Here is a 15,595-nt window from a genome sequence, read left to right as displayed (position 1 = left end):
TGTAGGTAAATCTCATTAATCTCTGTATTCATCATTTTCTCATTGAATTTTTTTTAATTTTATCTTTGTATCAAGTTTGTTGTATTAAGTCCTTTTATAGAAACTTTGTATACTTTTATAGAACATAGAAACTTTGTATTAAGCCTTTTTTCATAGAAACCTTGTATCTTGTAGACTTTGTACCCCCTTTTGCTAAATTGATTGTCCTGTTGAGTGAATGAGGTGCGAATGGATAAGGCATGAATGAAAAGCACCTCTGGGCACTTACAATGGTTGGAGAAAAGTAGAAGCCAGATTCGAGAACAATGGGACATGTGAAGTGGACTCATTGAAAGAAGACTGGACCTATGGATGCCTTGGGAGTAAGCAGCAAGCACCTGCTTTTGGAAGCTCCCTCTTTGAAGGTGAATGGGCAAGCATTAAAACAATACCCAGAAGAAGGTGCCACAGATGAAAACCTGCATATGATGACTCTCTGCATGAGAGGGAAGACACTATACATCTAAGGCATCTTGCAGTCACATGGGAGCATTGATCCAGCTCCAACCCTCCCCGACCTAACTAACCTGGCCAATGCAGTTAGGTGGAACAAATATTGGTAAAAACAAGACATGGTGGGTGTGTGCGTGGGTGTGCTGTATTATATGCATATAAGCAGGGCTCAATAAATAATGCAATCTACTCGCCCATGGCGAGTAGATTGCAACCCGGAAGACCCGGGTTCCGGCGATCTGCGCATGCGCAGATCGCTAGACAGTGCGGCTAGCGAGCGAGGCTCGCCGCAGTTCGGCGAGTCCTGCATATAAGTGTTGACTGCTATATGTGTGTATTACCAAAAAATGTGGCATTTTGTCTTTCTCCTCTAAAAAGATCCCATGCAGTACTTTTAAGTACAACACAACCACCCCTACCCCAGAGCCAGCCCCCCCCCAGCACCGCCAATCCCAATGCACTCCAATCCCTCCCCCTGAGCCAGCCCCCACACAGCACCCCCCATCCCAATGCACTCACCCATCCCAAGAGCCAGGCACTCCCAGTGCTGGGAGCACCTCCGTCCCCGCAGAGCCAGGCACCGGAGGAATGGGACGGGATAAGGAAATCTTACATTTAAAGTTGCTGCCCCTCCCACCCAGCTTGGCTGCCTCGGCTCACAGTGTGAAAAAAGACCAATAGCCTCCTGAACTCCATCCCCAGCCCCTCATAAAGCCAAAGAGCTGCCTAGCATCTTAAAACTCTGTTCTTCTCCATGGCACTAGTGGATTCTGGGTGGAAATCAGAATGCCCCTTTTTGCATCTTGGTTATAGATCGTGAGAGCCCAAAGGGATTATTTTTCAGTTGGGTCTTGACTTCTGCATTGTTGTTGGAGGGCTCCTTGGCAGACTGGGGTGCTAGTGAGATGACATTTCATGAGACAAGAGATTGAAAAATGAGCCACCAAGATGGCTTGGACTTTGAGTCAGACTGTTCGCATTTCCAGGTGGGACTGGAAGGAGGTTAACACTTCCCTGAACTCCTGAATCCAGGGCCACTTTGAGTCCTCCACAAGGAGAATTGTTCTCTCAGGAGTTTGACAACATTGGTGTTAACAAAACTAGAGTGCTTAATAACACAAACTGATGAGTAGTCCCTTCCCCTTTCCATTTTCCAAGGCTGCACAGGATAAATCTCAGTAGCTTATACCTTTACAGTGGCCCTCCAGGACTGGCAGGAGATTCTTGAGTTCATTTTTCCTTCTTGAAGCAAGAGGATCAGGCCCAATTCCTTTCCCTTTAGGATGCCCTTTCAGGAGTCTGACTGGAGCCACATGCTGTAGCGAGACTAAAGTTTAAGGCTCAGGCAAGCATTACGCATGAGCGTGATTGACCTCACCACTGTTTGGAATCCCTGCTGTGGAAAGGGAATAAATGCTGAACTTGGGGGCAAAGTCCTGTAATAAATAACTGTGAAAGGCATGTCAGTTACTTCCTCCTTTTTACCATGGAAGGCTGACGCCCAGGGCGGAATGCTCAATGGCTCCACCACCAACTTCATTTCCCTTTTCTTCCCCACTCTGTTCTCCATGAGAGAGGAAACACAGCAGCACAAGGCAGACACCAAAATCTTCACTGTGAACAGGTAACCTCCTGTCTTTTCGGGCATCATTCCAGGCCCCGATTTAGAGGGCTAGCTTGCTTGGGTGGGAAGAGCAGCAAAGACAGGCACTGCAAAAAGCAATTTGCAAGGAGCAATGAGAGCATTTGCTCCTTGCAGTTTGGCATATTTCTTCTTTGTGTAAGAGAAGAAATGTTACTCTTGAATTTGAATCTGAAATCCATAAAATCAAAGAGGTTTCCCAAGAAAATTCCTGATGAAATTCTGGAAGAGGGAGAGAGAGAGAAGTTAGATCATAATTAGACTCTACTAAAGAGGAAATGTTTGTAATGGGGTGGGGTAAGATTTCTGGGCAGGAAGAGAGTGGACATATTTGCAGGTAGGACAACTGAAAGATGGACTGAGGGAACCTACTCATCCAATACTTGAAGAGGAAGGAGAATAACTGTTCCACTTGTCCCTAAGATCTTTGAGACATTCTACTGAAGAAGCTAGGGTGTTACAATGTTACGGATCAGCTAAGAGCCAGCATTGGATTTCTACAACTGGTAGTTGCAAGCGGTCATTTACTGATGTTTATATTCATATTTTTCCGGATTTATGTATTCTACAGATTTGATAACTGTTTATAATTATTCCCATGTATAATGGCTAGAAACCTCTTGCAAATCAATTTTAGTGTTGCAAAAGCAAAGGTAAAGTTCAGGAATAGGTTCCTCTTTGCACTCTACTTTCAGTTATGATTTTTTAAAATCTTTTGAGCTGAAATGCTTTTTCTAGGTTTTGAGCTATAACCGACTGATTGGAAAAGTTTCATAAATATCCCCCTTAAGATATACAAACATGTTGTGGAAGAGGAAATATTTTTCAGCTACTAAATGACATTTTCAGATTTTTTTAACATAAAAAGGCGGTTTCAAAACTTTAGACTTAGCATGTACTGAATGGTGGCATGTGATCTGCCTTCTTTGGGAGAATAAGTGTAATTTTGTAATAATAAAGCTGATTTAGAAATCATTTACAGGCCAGGCACGCTACATTATTTCCTGTGACTTCACAAAATGCTTTCAAGTACAGTTTTCCAAATATCTGTAGCTATGTGTAAATAAGATCTTAATCCTGCAATGACATACACCAGTGGTCTCTTTTTAAGCATGAGATCACTTTTTTAATTTAAGTGCAATTCAAGATCTACCTCAAACCCAAATACTCTTGCCCTGCCTCCTTTGTGCCCTTTATCCAAGGCCCCGCCCCTGCTCACCCCATCCTCCCTCCCCAGGCAAGAGCAGTGGGTCGGGGTTCAGGCTCTGGACTTGGATTAAGGGATTTGGAGTGTGAGAGGGGCTCTGAGCTGAGCTTGGGCCAGGCAGTTGGGGTATCTGAGGGGGTTCTAGGTGTAGGATGCAGGGCATTGGATGCAAGGGTGCTCAGGACTAGAGTGGGGGCTTCGTGTGTAAGAGAGAGTTCATGACTGGGTTAGTGTTTCAGGATGTGGACTTCAACTGGGCACTGCTTACCTGGGTGGTGATGCAGTCGGGCTAAGGCAGGCTCACCCCTGCCCTGACCCTCACCACTCCCAAAAGCAGCCTGCAAACTCCATCCCAAGTCCTATGGTGCCCCCTCTCTGCTCAGTGAAGATAGGATACAGGGTAGGAGAGGGGACACCTTGACATCAGCACCCTTCTTCTCCCTCCCCTGCCCGGCACAGCAAGAAGGAGGCTCCCGGGGATGGAGGGTGGCAGCTCCAAGGCAAAGGGCAGGAGGTACACAGCAGTAGGGGGAGGGGCAGCTGAAGTGCTGGCACTTGATAGGCTCCTGGCCAAACCAGTCAGACTCACCTGTAAGAGGCTTCAAGATCTACCTGTAAATCCCAGATCTACTGGTTGGTGACCACTGACATACACACATCCTTAACTAGGTGCTCTGTGAATAGCCCTTGGAAGTAAATGGGGCTATTCACGGCTTAATTATGTCTCTGCACCATCCACAGATCACATGGCTTAGCCCTGCAGTTTCCTCCATGAGGCCTATTGCTTTGAGTGGTGGCTTTTATTGTCTCCAGCTATCTCACGCCACAAACGGGATTAATTGCTCCTTCCATTTATCTGTAAAGAAAGGTGGTTAGTACATCCATTCGCTTAACCAGGCCTGAGATTGATGGCAGCCATTAATGATGGCAGCCTCCTTGGATAATACTATTAAAGGAAGAGACCTGTGTTGCTTGAAACAAGGTGCTGGCACCTACCCTGATTTCTGTCTTGGTAAAGAACCACAAAGTTTTCTTTAAACACTGAACAAGCATTATATTAGAATAAGGAAAAAACTAAAAAATGTACTATCCATAAAGCTACATTCTCTCTGCTTTGCTATAGTGCTGCTGCCTAGGACCTTCTCTAACATCCTCCCATCTGGCTTCCTGCTGCAGATGCAAGAGAAACAGTTCACATCTTTCCATTTTCATTTGATTTCTTTTTTTAAAGTTAAACAGGTTTGGACTGGCTTCTCACTTGGATGATGAATTCCATGGGAATACGGTAACCAGGTGTCTCAATTTTATAGGGACGATCCCAATATTTTTGATTTTGTCTGATATTGGCCCCAATTACCCTCTCTCCTCTGTGCTGGTGTTTTCACACTTGCTATCTAGGTATCTTACATGAATATACTACCCTACAAGTGGAGAGTCTTGTTGAACTCTCCACTTGAACCTCTAGCAGTGCCTCTTCATTTGAACAGTTCCCTTAGTTTTATTGGTTTCTGGCACATAATTAAAAACAAATCTCTTTACTTAGTGTAACTTCCAGAAATGGGAAGTCTCAACGAGTTGGAGGTGTAACCGTGGCTGATATGCATACAACACTACCCTGGCTGTGTAATTTAGACTAGGTTCCATAAAAACTTCAATTTTTGCATTTCATGACTTTTTGAAATTGTGATTTTTATGTTGTATTAACATAATTAAAAGAAAATGGTGATTCAGACATTAATCTCTAATAATTTCATTAGAAGTTTCCAAAGATCTTTGTCAAAAGTTATGGAAACCCACAGTAAAACAGTTGAACAAAGTCACAAATGTGTGTAACTACTGAATAGCATATCTAGGTAGCCTCTATATGATAATCTTATAATTACTGTCATAAATATAAACCTAGGGAAAGAGTACGATGTATTTACTCTACGATGTATTTACTCTACGATGTAGCACCTTACTCCATAATTTCACGTTGCTTACCCCTGGAATACGACATCATTCAGCAAATATAGAATGATCAGATCCTGGTCCTTAGTGATTTCCAGCATGGTTGGAAAACTGCAAAACTGATCTTAAGGTGCCACAGGACTACTCGTCGTATTTAAAGTTACAGACTAACACAGCTACCCCTCTGAAACTTCCCACATGGTTCATTTTTGCATAAACTTTCTAGAAAGATACGTTTTAGGGAGCTAAGGTCAAGCATGAAAAGGTGAGCCAAAGAGCAAATGGCACTGAGGAAGTGAAGTTTTAATTGAAGTGTGAACATAACCTTAACTATAGCATGTACAACCAGACAAATGTGTTTTCTATTATTTCAGTTGAGGATGCTACAGGTGGGAAGTTCTGGAGTAGTTTGGGGTAAGCTCCAAAGATCAATTTCTGGTCCAGTGCTGTTTACTTATTCTGTTAATAATTTACTTGAGGTGGGCCATCAAATCATTATTTACCTGAAAGCAAATGATGCTGTATTTCCTGACTGAGCACTTAGCCAAGCAGAAAGTTACAAATCTTTTTGGGATGTAGAAAAGACTAGGATGTCCTCTCGTAGCAGCTTTTTCCTCTCTGTATCCCCTGCTGATGGTGCAATCTGGTGTGTTCATTGGCCTCTCAGGCCCCCATTAACCCTGTAGGGTGGATGGTGGGGGTAAACAACCCCTCTCAGCTAAGAGAGCTTTTTTCAATAATCCATCATAAGTAGCAGCAAAAATGGAATATAGTATTTTGGTTCTAGATTCAGATGTTTTCAAATGACTGCAACTATTTAATTAGTGTAATAAACACTGACACAAAACATCTTCTTCCTAAGGGTGTCCTGGAACAAACAGAAAGAGGCACCACCAGGGTAGGGAGCTCCTGTGGGCAGATTGGAAGGGAGGAGTGAGAGTTTGGGTTTTCACCCAGCCACACTCTGGTCAGAGACCCAAGAGAATGCGCTTGGGGTTTGGTAGATACTGTTAGGGGCTAGAGAGGGTTCCAGTGGCACTTTTAGCCTCCTCTGGAGGATCTTTGTAGCCAAGACTTAAATTGTCAGAGATTATTTCCTGGAGCTCCCCCACAGGGCTTGGTTAGATTTGAAATGATTTACCAGAGCCCCACTCCAGTGAGGTCCATCTGAATTTGAGCCTTTCCCTAAAGCAGTGAGTCCCTTCAAAGTCTACTTGGGAGACTGGGCAACACAGAGCTGGGGATATGATGGCCTGAGGATTGAATGGCTGCATGTGGCATTCCCGCTCTGCTGCAGATAAAGACCAGACATACTGGACCAAGTGTCACCTTCGTGAAGTTTAGCTTCACTAGTAACTTGACTAGTGAAAGCAAAATATCCACCTCAACCCCAGCCTGCCAGTTCCTCGGGCTTCCCTGTCATTTCCCCTACCTCCCTCTGACCAAAATTCTCTCCCTTTCTATTCTGCCAGGGGTAACAAGCTGTATCTGCTATGATGAGTCCACTCATTAGCTGTACTCAGGGGTAGATCCTGCTAAGAGGACAGGCCAACAAAAATGCAGCCTTCTAGGCACTCCCAATCTGGATGTCTGCTTATAGATCTTGCCCCACTGTTCCAGTGGGCTTGAGACCGGTCATGGTGAGCAGGGGGAGATTATGCAGAAGAAAACTATTATTAAGCTTAGACCAAGACAAGATGGTCTCCTCAGATATACTGAGCGTCACCTGGCAGGGACTTTGCTCTTTGACTCACGCTGTTTAGTACATGATGAGTGACTAATAATAACCACCCATGATCAAGTGATGGATGCTGTTGTGTGTTGGGGTTGTAGATATAGATCTTGTTGTTATAGTAACTGAATTAGGTCACTAGGGGTCAGCCCAGCCAGTTTGGGCTTGTTCTAGTTAGTTCTGTGTTATGGAATAAATGGACACTTGCAACTGCTCAAGCTCTCTGAGTTTCCAGTGAGTTCTTTCTAAACTGTGGAACTGCAAGGCTGTGTCTATATTGGCAACACTTTTCTGGAAAAGGGATGCTAATGAGACACTTCAGAATTGCAAATGCCGCGGGGATTTAAATTTTCCCCACGGCATTTGCATGAACATGGCTGCCACTTTTTTCCGGCTCGGGGCTTTGCCGGAAAAAAGCGCCAGTCTAGACACGGATCTTTCGGAAAATAAAGCCTGAAGAGGAATAAGGGATCTTCCAGAAAAGGCTGTATTTTCCGAAAGATCCCTGTCTAGACTGGCGCTTTTTTCCGGCAAAGCCCCGAGCCGGAAAAAAACGGCAGCCATGTTCATGCAAATGCTGTGGGGAAAATTTAAATCCCCGCGGCATTTGCAATTCCGAAGTGTCTCATTAGCATCTCTTTTCCGGAAAAGGGTGCCAATGTAGACACAGCCCAAATGTTATAAGAGATGCCATCACTGACTTTGCATACGTAACTGCCTCCACTGGCCCCTGGCTGCTCCCTCTCTTTTCTTTGCTGAATCATCTTCACAGACCAGATAATCTGTCCCCCAAACAACTCTCAGTGATGTTCACTATATTTTTTTATTTGTGTAATTGAGGTTTGGGATCTAACTCTACCCATGTTCCTCATTTCTGATGTTATGTAAGGAATGGAAAGTCAGTGATGCATTAAGTTGTAGTTCCTCCATCAATTGTTTCAAGAGATAACACGAAAAGCTGATCTTGGGCCTAAGAAGTTAAAAAGCCTTTCAGCTCATCTGTTAAATGGATCTATTTAGTCGTGCAAGTCAGCCCAAAGATCTTGTGAATGACCTTAGAGAACCCAGATCATATTAAAATGAGATATGGGATGTATTTTTTAGAGATGGTTCCAAACAAAAATGCTCAAACTCTGAAAAACTTCAAACCCGCTCTCAGTCCCAGCTCATACTGTTCATGAAAATCTTTGCCTATGATTTCCCCTTGCACATCGGAAGGTCACTGACTATATGGCAAGCGAGGCAACCATCAGATCATGATTATCCCTGAAATTGATGCAAGAGTCCAGTTACAGGAACAGGGATATACACATGTAGTCTGCGGGTTTTTTGGGGGGGGAGGGTTGTTGTTGTTGTCCTGGGTTTCATGGCCAACAAAATATAATTGTTTTTGTTACAACAAAAGGTGCAGATTCAGTAGGGGCTGCACATTCAACAAATCAGACGGCCCTTTGGACGTGTGTCAGCAACAACAGTGGGCTCAGTACTTTTCTTTGTTTCTGGGGGGATTCTCCCCCTGCTTTGCAACTGGAACCCTAAAACACTCTTCATTTTCCCACCTCCACAATCCTTCTCAAAGCCCTTTGTTGCAGCCACAGCTGAGGAAGGTTATATGTGGATCTCTGTTTCTATATGGGTGTTGCACCAGCCCTAGTGGGCGGACTGCATTCGGCAGCTTAGCAAAGTAGAAAATAAATCTGGGTCACTTGGCTGACCACTCACAGGAACTGAGCCACTGGGTCATTGGACCAACGGAAGGCAAATAACAATATTGTACGAGTGATATCTTATTATTGGGGTTAACTTTAAGCTTGAGTCTCTGCCAATAAACTTTCTTGGCATTAGCTTGAGCATTCCTTAAAAAAACACATTCGGCAGTGATATTCGGCTGTGCTAGCCCACCTCTTGAGTTATGTGGTAGCCTGCAATTCAATCTGTGCATTGCACTATGTTGTAGATTCTTGCCTTCAGATAAATGGTTTATATTGTTCCCACATTTTGCAGGTATTTTTGATGATCACTTTTCCTTTCTTTAATCCAATATGCAGAATCTTAGTACGTTTTTGTTTTTTAAAACAGAGTTCTGACCGTGCCATCTTTGGCAGTGTATTGATCTGCTCTTACCCCTGAGTCCTCCTGTGGTCTGACTCCGGGTTCTTCTCTTTGTGAACACAGGCTGCATGTGGGACTGTGAGGCAGGATGGTGGTGCTCAGAAAGGTAAGTCTCTGCTCTGGTGTACATAGTCTAGGGAGGATGCTGCTGAGAGAGATGAAAAGAAGTCCATGGGAATTTAACACAATTCACCTCACAAGTAAAAGCAACCAGAGAGCAAATATCAATGAGGCATCAACCGAACTCTCCCAAACAAAATTACAGAGAGAACAGCGGGGTCAGTTTACTGGGTGTCATGGTTATTCTGGACCAACTCATACCGAGTTGGTGCCTTACACCACAAGCAGTTCCACTGAAACCAGTACGGCTCCTTGGAGTGTTAAGGTTCCCTTTGCTGCAAGTAAGGATTCTGTTTGCAGGTGGTAGTTTCCATTGGCTAGTGCAGCATTTATTGCAGTAGCACTTTACAACTGTTTGTCTTTGAATGTAAGCCAATAAAATATTTTAAGAGGGGAAAAAACCAACATGGTTTAAATTAAACAGTCAGGCACTCTGTGGACGTGACTGTTATAGTACAGAATTGGAATAATAGGCAACAAAGCCAGATCCTCTACCACTGCAGGTGCATTGAAGTGGATGGATCTATGCTTTACCCTAGTGGAAAATCTGGCCCATAATCTTTATTCTTCTTGTAGCCAAGTTCTGACCATTGAAATACAATTGTTCATGCCAAATGTGGCTGACCCTGTGTGAGTGCAGGGGATAATGGAGGGGAAGTGTAAAGGATCTACAAGGGGCTACCATGATATTGGTCTATGCATGCAAGGAGTGGGATAGTGTTAGCACACCAGCAATGCAAGATACTCCAAAGGGGACAAACTACAAAATGGGTCAGTCATGTCTGGCAACTGGCAGCCAGTGCTGTCTGGGGCATTAGCTGTAACCCTGTAAAGGAAGCCTCGAAGTTCGCTTCCCCCCTGTGGCTCCACAGACATTCTGCCTGCCTGTTGGCTGTGCAGGCAGAATACTGACTGGTGCTGCCCTGGTGCAGTGCTCCTCCTCCACTGATGCCAAGGAAGGAGTTTTTCCTGAAGCAGGAGTGTAGGATTTGTTCCCAGGGAAGGAGCTGACAAAGTTGCTCATGTTTCCTTGTACAGATTATTCAACCGATCCTTGGGGGAATGTACAATCCAAATTTACTAGGATAAATTTCTGCAAATTGCCAGGGTATCTAGTCAGACCTGCACTGTTGTCTTGTCTGAAGATGCCCTCCCCCACTTTTCCAGGACTGCTTTATCTTTCAGTGTTGTTAAATAGCAGAAATAATAATAATGGCCTGTAAAAACTGTATCTTATTTGAGGATCTCTGAGCACTTTGCCAACAGCTACTGTGTCTCACAACATTTCTGTGACATAGTGTAGGTAAGTAAGCAGAGTCATTGTTAGAACTTCTGTGCCATTTCCACCTTTAAAATGGCTATTCTAAATGACTTGTCCAAACTCACATGGCAGGTCAGAAGCAGAGCTGGGATTAGAACCCAGGGAGCCTGACTCCCTAATCTGCTTTAACCACTAGATAATGCTGCCTATGGGCAATAGGCACTGATCCAGCTAAGCACAGTAAAAGAGACCCCACAGATATTAAAACCAGGAGGCATGTGGTTAAGATGTAGCTGGAGCCCAGGTATAAAGCAGTACTTAACAACAGCACTTCCTTCTCTCCAGGGTGATCATGTGTGGCTAGAATCCTTTTCCAATAGTGAATTCAGTGTCCCCATTGGGGCAGTTGTGAAGATCTCTGACTCAGGAAAGATTTTGGTGGAAGATGATGAAGGCAAGGTAGGCTACATTATAACTTCCTTACAAGAACATACTTGAAGTTTTATGTTACATGGTGAAGAACAAGAGATGGGCCTGAGCCAAACCACAGATCTAAATGTTCCTGAACTTTATGGAGTTCTAGGAATCCAGACCCCATTTAACTCAACTGGGTCAGGATTTCACCCTTAGATGCTACACTTGGAAAAAGACACTCATTTCCCACTATAAAGGGCCAAGTCAAAATTCTGGTTACCAAAACAACTTCTAAATGGAGTGGAGTTCAGAATCTGATCTGGCTGTCATGATTCAGAACCAGTCTCATGTATGGCCCATCAGAGAATTACATAACTGCAAGAATCATGCTGTAGTACTTACCAAAGGCAAGACACAGGACTTGATTGGCCAGTGGGCTGGTCCTGTCTCCAAGCCTGCATTTCTATGAGGCCACAGTCTTCACATATTCTACAGCAGCTGAATTTGTCCTTGTCCCTTTCTTGCTGCAGAATTGTGCTCCAGCATCTGAGTTCTCATTCCATTTTTAGACTGCCTGCTTGTGCAGATAACAGTGAGAATGAGAACTGAGCATAAATAGATGCAGTGTTGTCTCTCTGTACCTGCAGCTGGCTTGAAAGGACAGGTCTCGGAGGTGGGAATGGCTCCATTCATCTCAAGGGATTATTGACTCTGAAACATAAAGATGACACTTTAAATCTTAAACTATTAACAGTTTTACTGCTGATCTTTTCTTAAAACTCAGAAATTTCCAACACCTGGGCTTATACCCCAATCCCAAGCTTATTCCTACCCCTTCCTGTTATTCGAAAACATCTGTTTTCATCCAAGCTTCCAAATCTCAACCTTTCCCTGGACAGTTTCTGTACTGTCATTAAACTTTGTGAATACATATACACACCAGCATACTGAAAACTGAAAATGTGGAGCCAGTGTAAAATCACTAAGTGCGTCTACACTGCAGGGCTTAACTCGAAATAAGCTACGCAAATTGAGCTATGTCAATTGCATAGTTTATTTCAAAATTGGGCGCACCTACACAACACTTATTTCAAAACAGAGTACTCTTCCTTTGACTTCCCTTACTCCTCGTACAGTGAGGGTTACAGGAGTCAGAGTAAGAAGTCCTCCAGCTTGACAGTATTTCAACATTATTTCAAAATAGCTGCCTGCTGTGTAGACACAGACTAAGTTATTTTGAAATAATGTTGCTGGGCAGACATACCTTAACTGAATTTAATATCAAGAAATGGGCTACTGAACTGATTGTTTTATTCCATTCATATTTCAATTTAAAACTTCCATATTTTAAATTTAAAGTGAAGCTATCCCAGAAACTCACCTGGAGCAAAACAGAATCCAGGGCTGGCTCACCTAAGTCCAGCTTGCCACAGGATCCTGACTGTATTCCTCACTTGTAATGTCTTAGCTTGATTCAAGCATTGCATGATAGGTCTTAGTTTTGGTGGGCTGCAGTTGTGTATTACACATAAAGCTGCTGCAATCTGCTTTGTGTTATGCCAGTTAATCCCACGCTGTACTGCTGTGAGTTACACTTGGGTTCCCTCTATGGCAATAATCCTCATTTGGATGCCCCTGAGCTAGTACAAAAACTTCCAAAAGCTGTTGTGTTCTTCTGTTTAAGGAACACTGGATCACTGCGCGGAACATCAGCGCTGTGCGCCCAATGCATCCCACCTCTGCGCAAGGAGTGGAAGACATGATACGCCTCGGGGACCTGAATGAAGCAGGCATAGTCCGCAACCTCCTCATCCGCCACCAGGAACACAAAATCTATGTGAGTGCCTAGGGAACAGGCAAATCTCAGTCAAGAATAGGAAAGGAAAAACAGCACACTTCTGTCAGGGGGCTAACCTGCCAGCCCAGGAGCAGCCTCTGACGCGTGGCAGCTTGGTTTCCTTCACCAGATTGTCCATGAGAGATGTAGTGTATCAGTGTTTCTGAAATTCTCCCTTTTCCTCTCTCAGAACTGAGCACATCCTAGCACCTTGTCTTCTGGGACAAGAGCTAACCTCAGACTTTGAAATCTCTGAGGATACCCCTACACACTGCATGGCTATTTCAGGAAACCGGAGATATTCCAAAATAGCTACCCTGCATCTACACAAACCTCCCGTTATTTCGATATATATTTAGAAATAATGAGCACGCTATTTCTCCATTCCCGCAAACCTCTCAATAGCACATTATTTCAAAATATGGCGCTGTGTAGATGCGCCAAATTTCAAAATAAGCTATTTCGAAATCACTTCAAAATAAGAGACGCAATTTGTGTAGTGCAAATTGCATAGCTTATTTCAAGTTTAGGATGCTGTGTAGACGCACCCTGAGTGACTCAACAGGGAGATGCATGCACAGCAAGAAAGCTGCCTTTTAGATTTTTGCCTAAAGTGAATGTTACCAATGGTGACTCTCTGTCAGGCCAGACATTAAGACAGTTATCAGAACAATGTTACAGCTTGCCATTAGGAATTCACCATACACTCTACTATGCTAATTTCAATTATTCACCTGCAGACATAACAAGGGATGGGTTGTAGATCACTAATGATGCATTGGAGAGGTTTTAGCTGAGGACTGTAGGTGATGGCCAGTGGTATTCTGTTGGTTTCTTTCTTGGGCTTACATGCATGCCTCCAGCTTCCATCCCGGACACACCACACGATCCATTGTTTACAGCCAAGCACTGAGGTACAACCGCATATGCTCCAACCCCTCAGACACCTACAAGATCTTCAACAAGCATTCTGTAAACTACGATACCCACACGAGGAAGTGAGGAGACAGATTGACAGAGCCAGACGTGTACCCAGAAGCCTCCTGCTACAGGACAAGCCCAAGAAAGAAACCAACAGAACACCACTGGCCATCACCTACAGTCCTCAGCTAAAACCTCTCCAACGCATCATTAGTGATCTACAACCCATCCTGGACAATGATCCCTCGCTTTCACAGGCCACTACATGCATCTGACGAAGTGGGTCTTTGCTCATGAAAGCTTATGCTCCAACACTTCAGTTAGTCTATAAGGTGCCACAAGACTCCTCGCCGCTTTTGCAGATTCAGACTAACACGGCTACCCCTCTGATACTTTTCACCCAAATGGATCTCATCTATCACTTTATAAACTTTGCCAAATAACACACACACATTTCAGGGTAGGCAAAATAACTGAGGCATGTGTGTAAAATGCTCTCTCTCACACATACACAGACACACATACTCTCCAGTTATTTTACCTATCCCTCGAGTGCAGCCACATCTGGGGTAGAATACAACTGCTGTTTAACAGCACTCAGCAACACTGCACAACAATTGATGATAAGTGAAAAATACCGTATCTAGTTGAGCCAGTGGAGATTTTAGCCACAATGTCATTAACTGAGCTGGAATTTGGCTGGGCGATCACCTCTTCTTTTGCAAAAAGCACCAATGGGATCCTTAATGACCAGTACTGATCAGAAGTTCAGCTTTTTGTCTCATCTGACTGATGCTATGTTTGGCAGCATAGTTCTCAGTTTGATACTGAGGGTGTGTCTAGACTACAGGTTTCTTTAAAAAAAAAGTGGCCTTTTTTCGAAAAAACTTCCCCTGTGTCTAGACTGCTGCCGTGTTCTTTTGAAAGTAAATTGAAAGAACATGGCATTTTTTTCAACTGTGGAAAACCTCATTTTACAAGGAATAACACCTTTTTTCAAAAGTGCTCTTTCGAAAAAAGGCTCTATGTAATGCAAACTGTGCTTTTTCGAAAGAGAGCGGCTTGCTTTTTCAAAAGTACTGATTGTAGTCTAGACACTCTTTTTCAAAAGATGCTTTTTCGAAAATATCTTTCGAAAAAGCCTCTTTCAAAAGAGGCTTACAGTCTAGATGTAGCCTGACTGAGAGGGAAGAGTCCAATCTACTGCAGGGGTGGGCAATCATTTTTGATGGGAGCCACTACGAGATTTTGGAAAGTGGTCAAGGACTGCACTCATCCAGGATATTAATGGAGGAATTCCAGGGTATAGGTTGGGTGCAGAAGGGAGTTTGGGGGAAGGAATTGGGGTGCAGTAGGGAGAATGGGGTCTGGGAGGGAGTTGGGATGACGTAGGCGGTTGTGATCTAGGGCAGGGAACTGGGGTGCAGGATTTTGGAATGTGACCTAGTGTAGGAGGGGATTGTGATCTGGGGCAAGAGATTGGGGTGGCAGATCTGGGAGGGGTGTATGGTGCTAGAGGGATCAGAGGGTTTGGGTATGTGGAGGTGGGGCAGAGGGCTGGGGAAGGGAGGTGCTAGGGTGCCAGAGGCAGGCTCTGGCTGGGAGGTCTTACCAGCAGAATCCTGAGGCAGACTGACTGCTGCAGGCTGCTCCATGTGGCTCCACTCTGGGCATGAGAGGGAGGGGGATGAGGAGGAAGAAGGCTTCCTACACTGTCCCTACTTCCAGCAAAAATTGTCAGCTCCTATTGGCCGGAAACAGAGAGATTGGCTAATGGGGGCTAAGAGATTTTGCTTAGGAACAGCATGAGAAGTCTCCCTCCTCCCTCCCCAGCCCTCTGAAATAGAGAACAGCTGGGTTTTTAAAATGTGAGCTGTTCTCTGCCTAAGGGTTCCAGCGAGGAGGCT

The 15,595-nt window shown here is 44.2% G+C and overlaps 1 protein-coding gene across 3 annotated transcripts in view; it reads left to right on the top strand.

Annotated features, from left to right (window-relative positions):
* The first annotated feature begins 1,539 nt into the window (after nt 1–1,539).
* Nucleotides 1,540–15,595, top strand: part of MYO7B (myosin VIIB) — a 92,137-nt gene continuing 78,081 nt past the window's right edge. The window contains exons 1-4 of one of the 3 annotated variants that reach the window (XR_016350373.1): nt 1,540–2,116; nt 9,103–9,241; nt 10,862–10,975; nt 12,615–12,767. Coding sequence is in view for 2 of the 3 variants with exons in the window: in XM_075937440.2 (XP_075793555.2) it covers nt 9,224–9,241; nt 10,862–10,975; nt 12,615–12,767 (285 nt within the window). In the remaining variant the exon portion in view is untranslated. The remainder of the gene's footprint in view (nt 2,117–9,102; nt 9,242–10,861; nt 10,976–12,614; nt 12,768–15,595) is intronic. The other 2 variants (XM_075937440.2, XM_075937438.2) reach the window with 2 other exon arrangements.

The sequence above is a fragment of the Pelodiscus sinensis genome, chromosome 10 (genome assembly GCF_052426305.1).
Source record: "Pelodiscus sinensis isolate ZL-2025 chromosome 10, ASM5242630v1, whole genome shotgun sequence".
In the NCBI taxonomy this organism is placed as follows: Eukaryota; Metazoa; Chordata; order Testudines; family Trionychidae; genus Pelodiscus; species Pelodiscus sinensis.
This window is presented reverse-complemented; position numbering and strand designations above follow the sequence as displayed.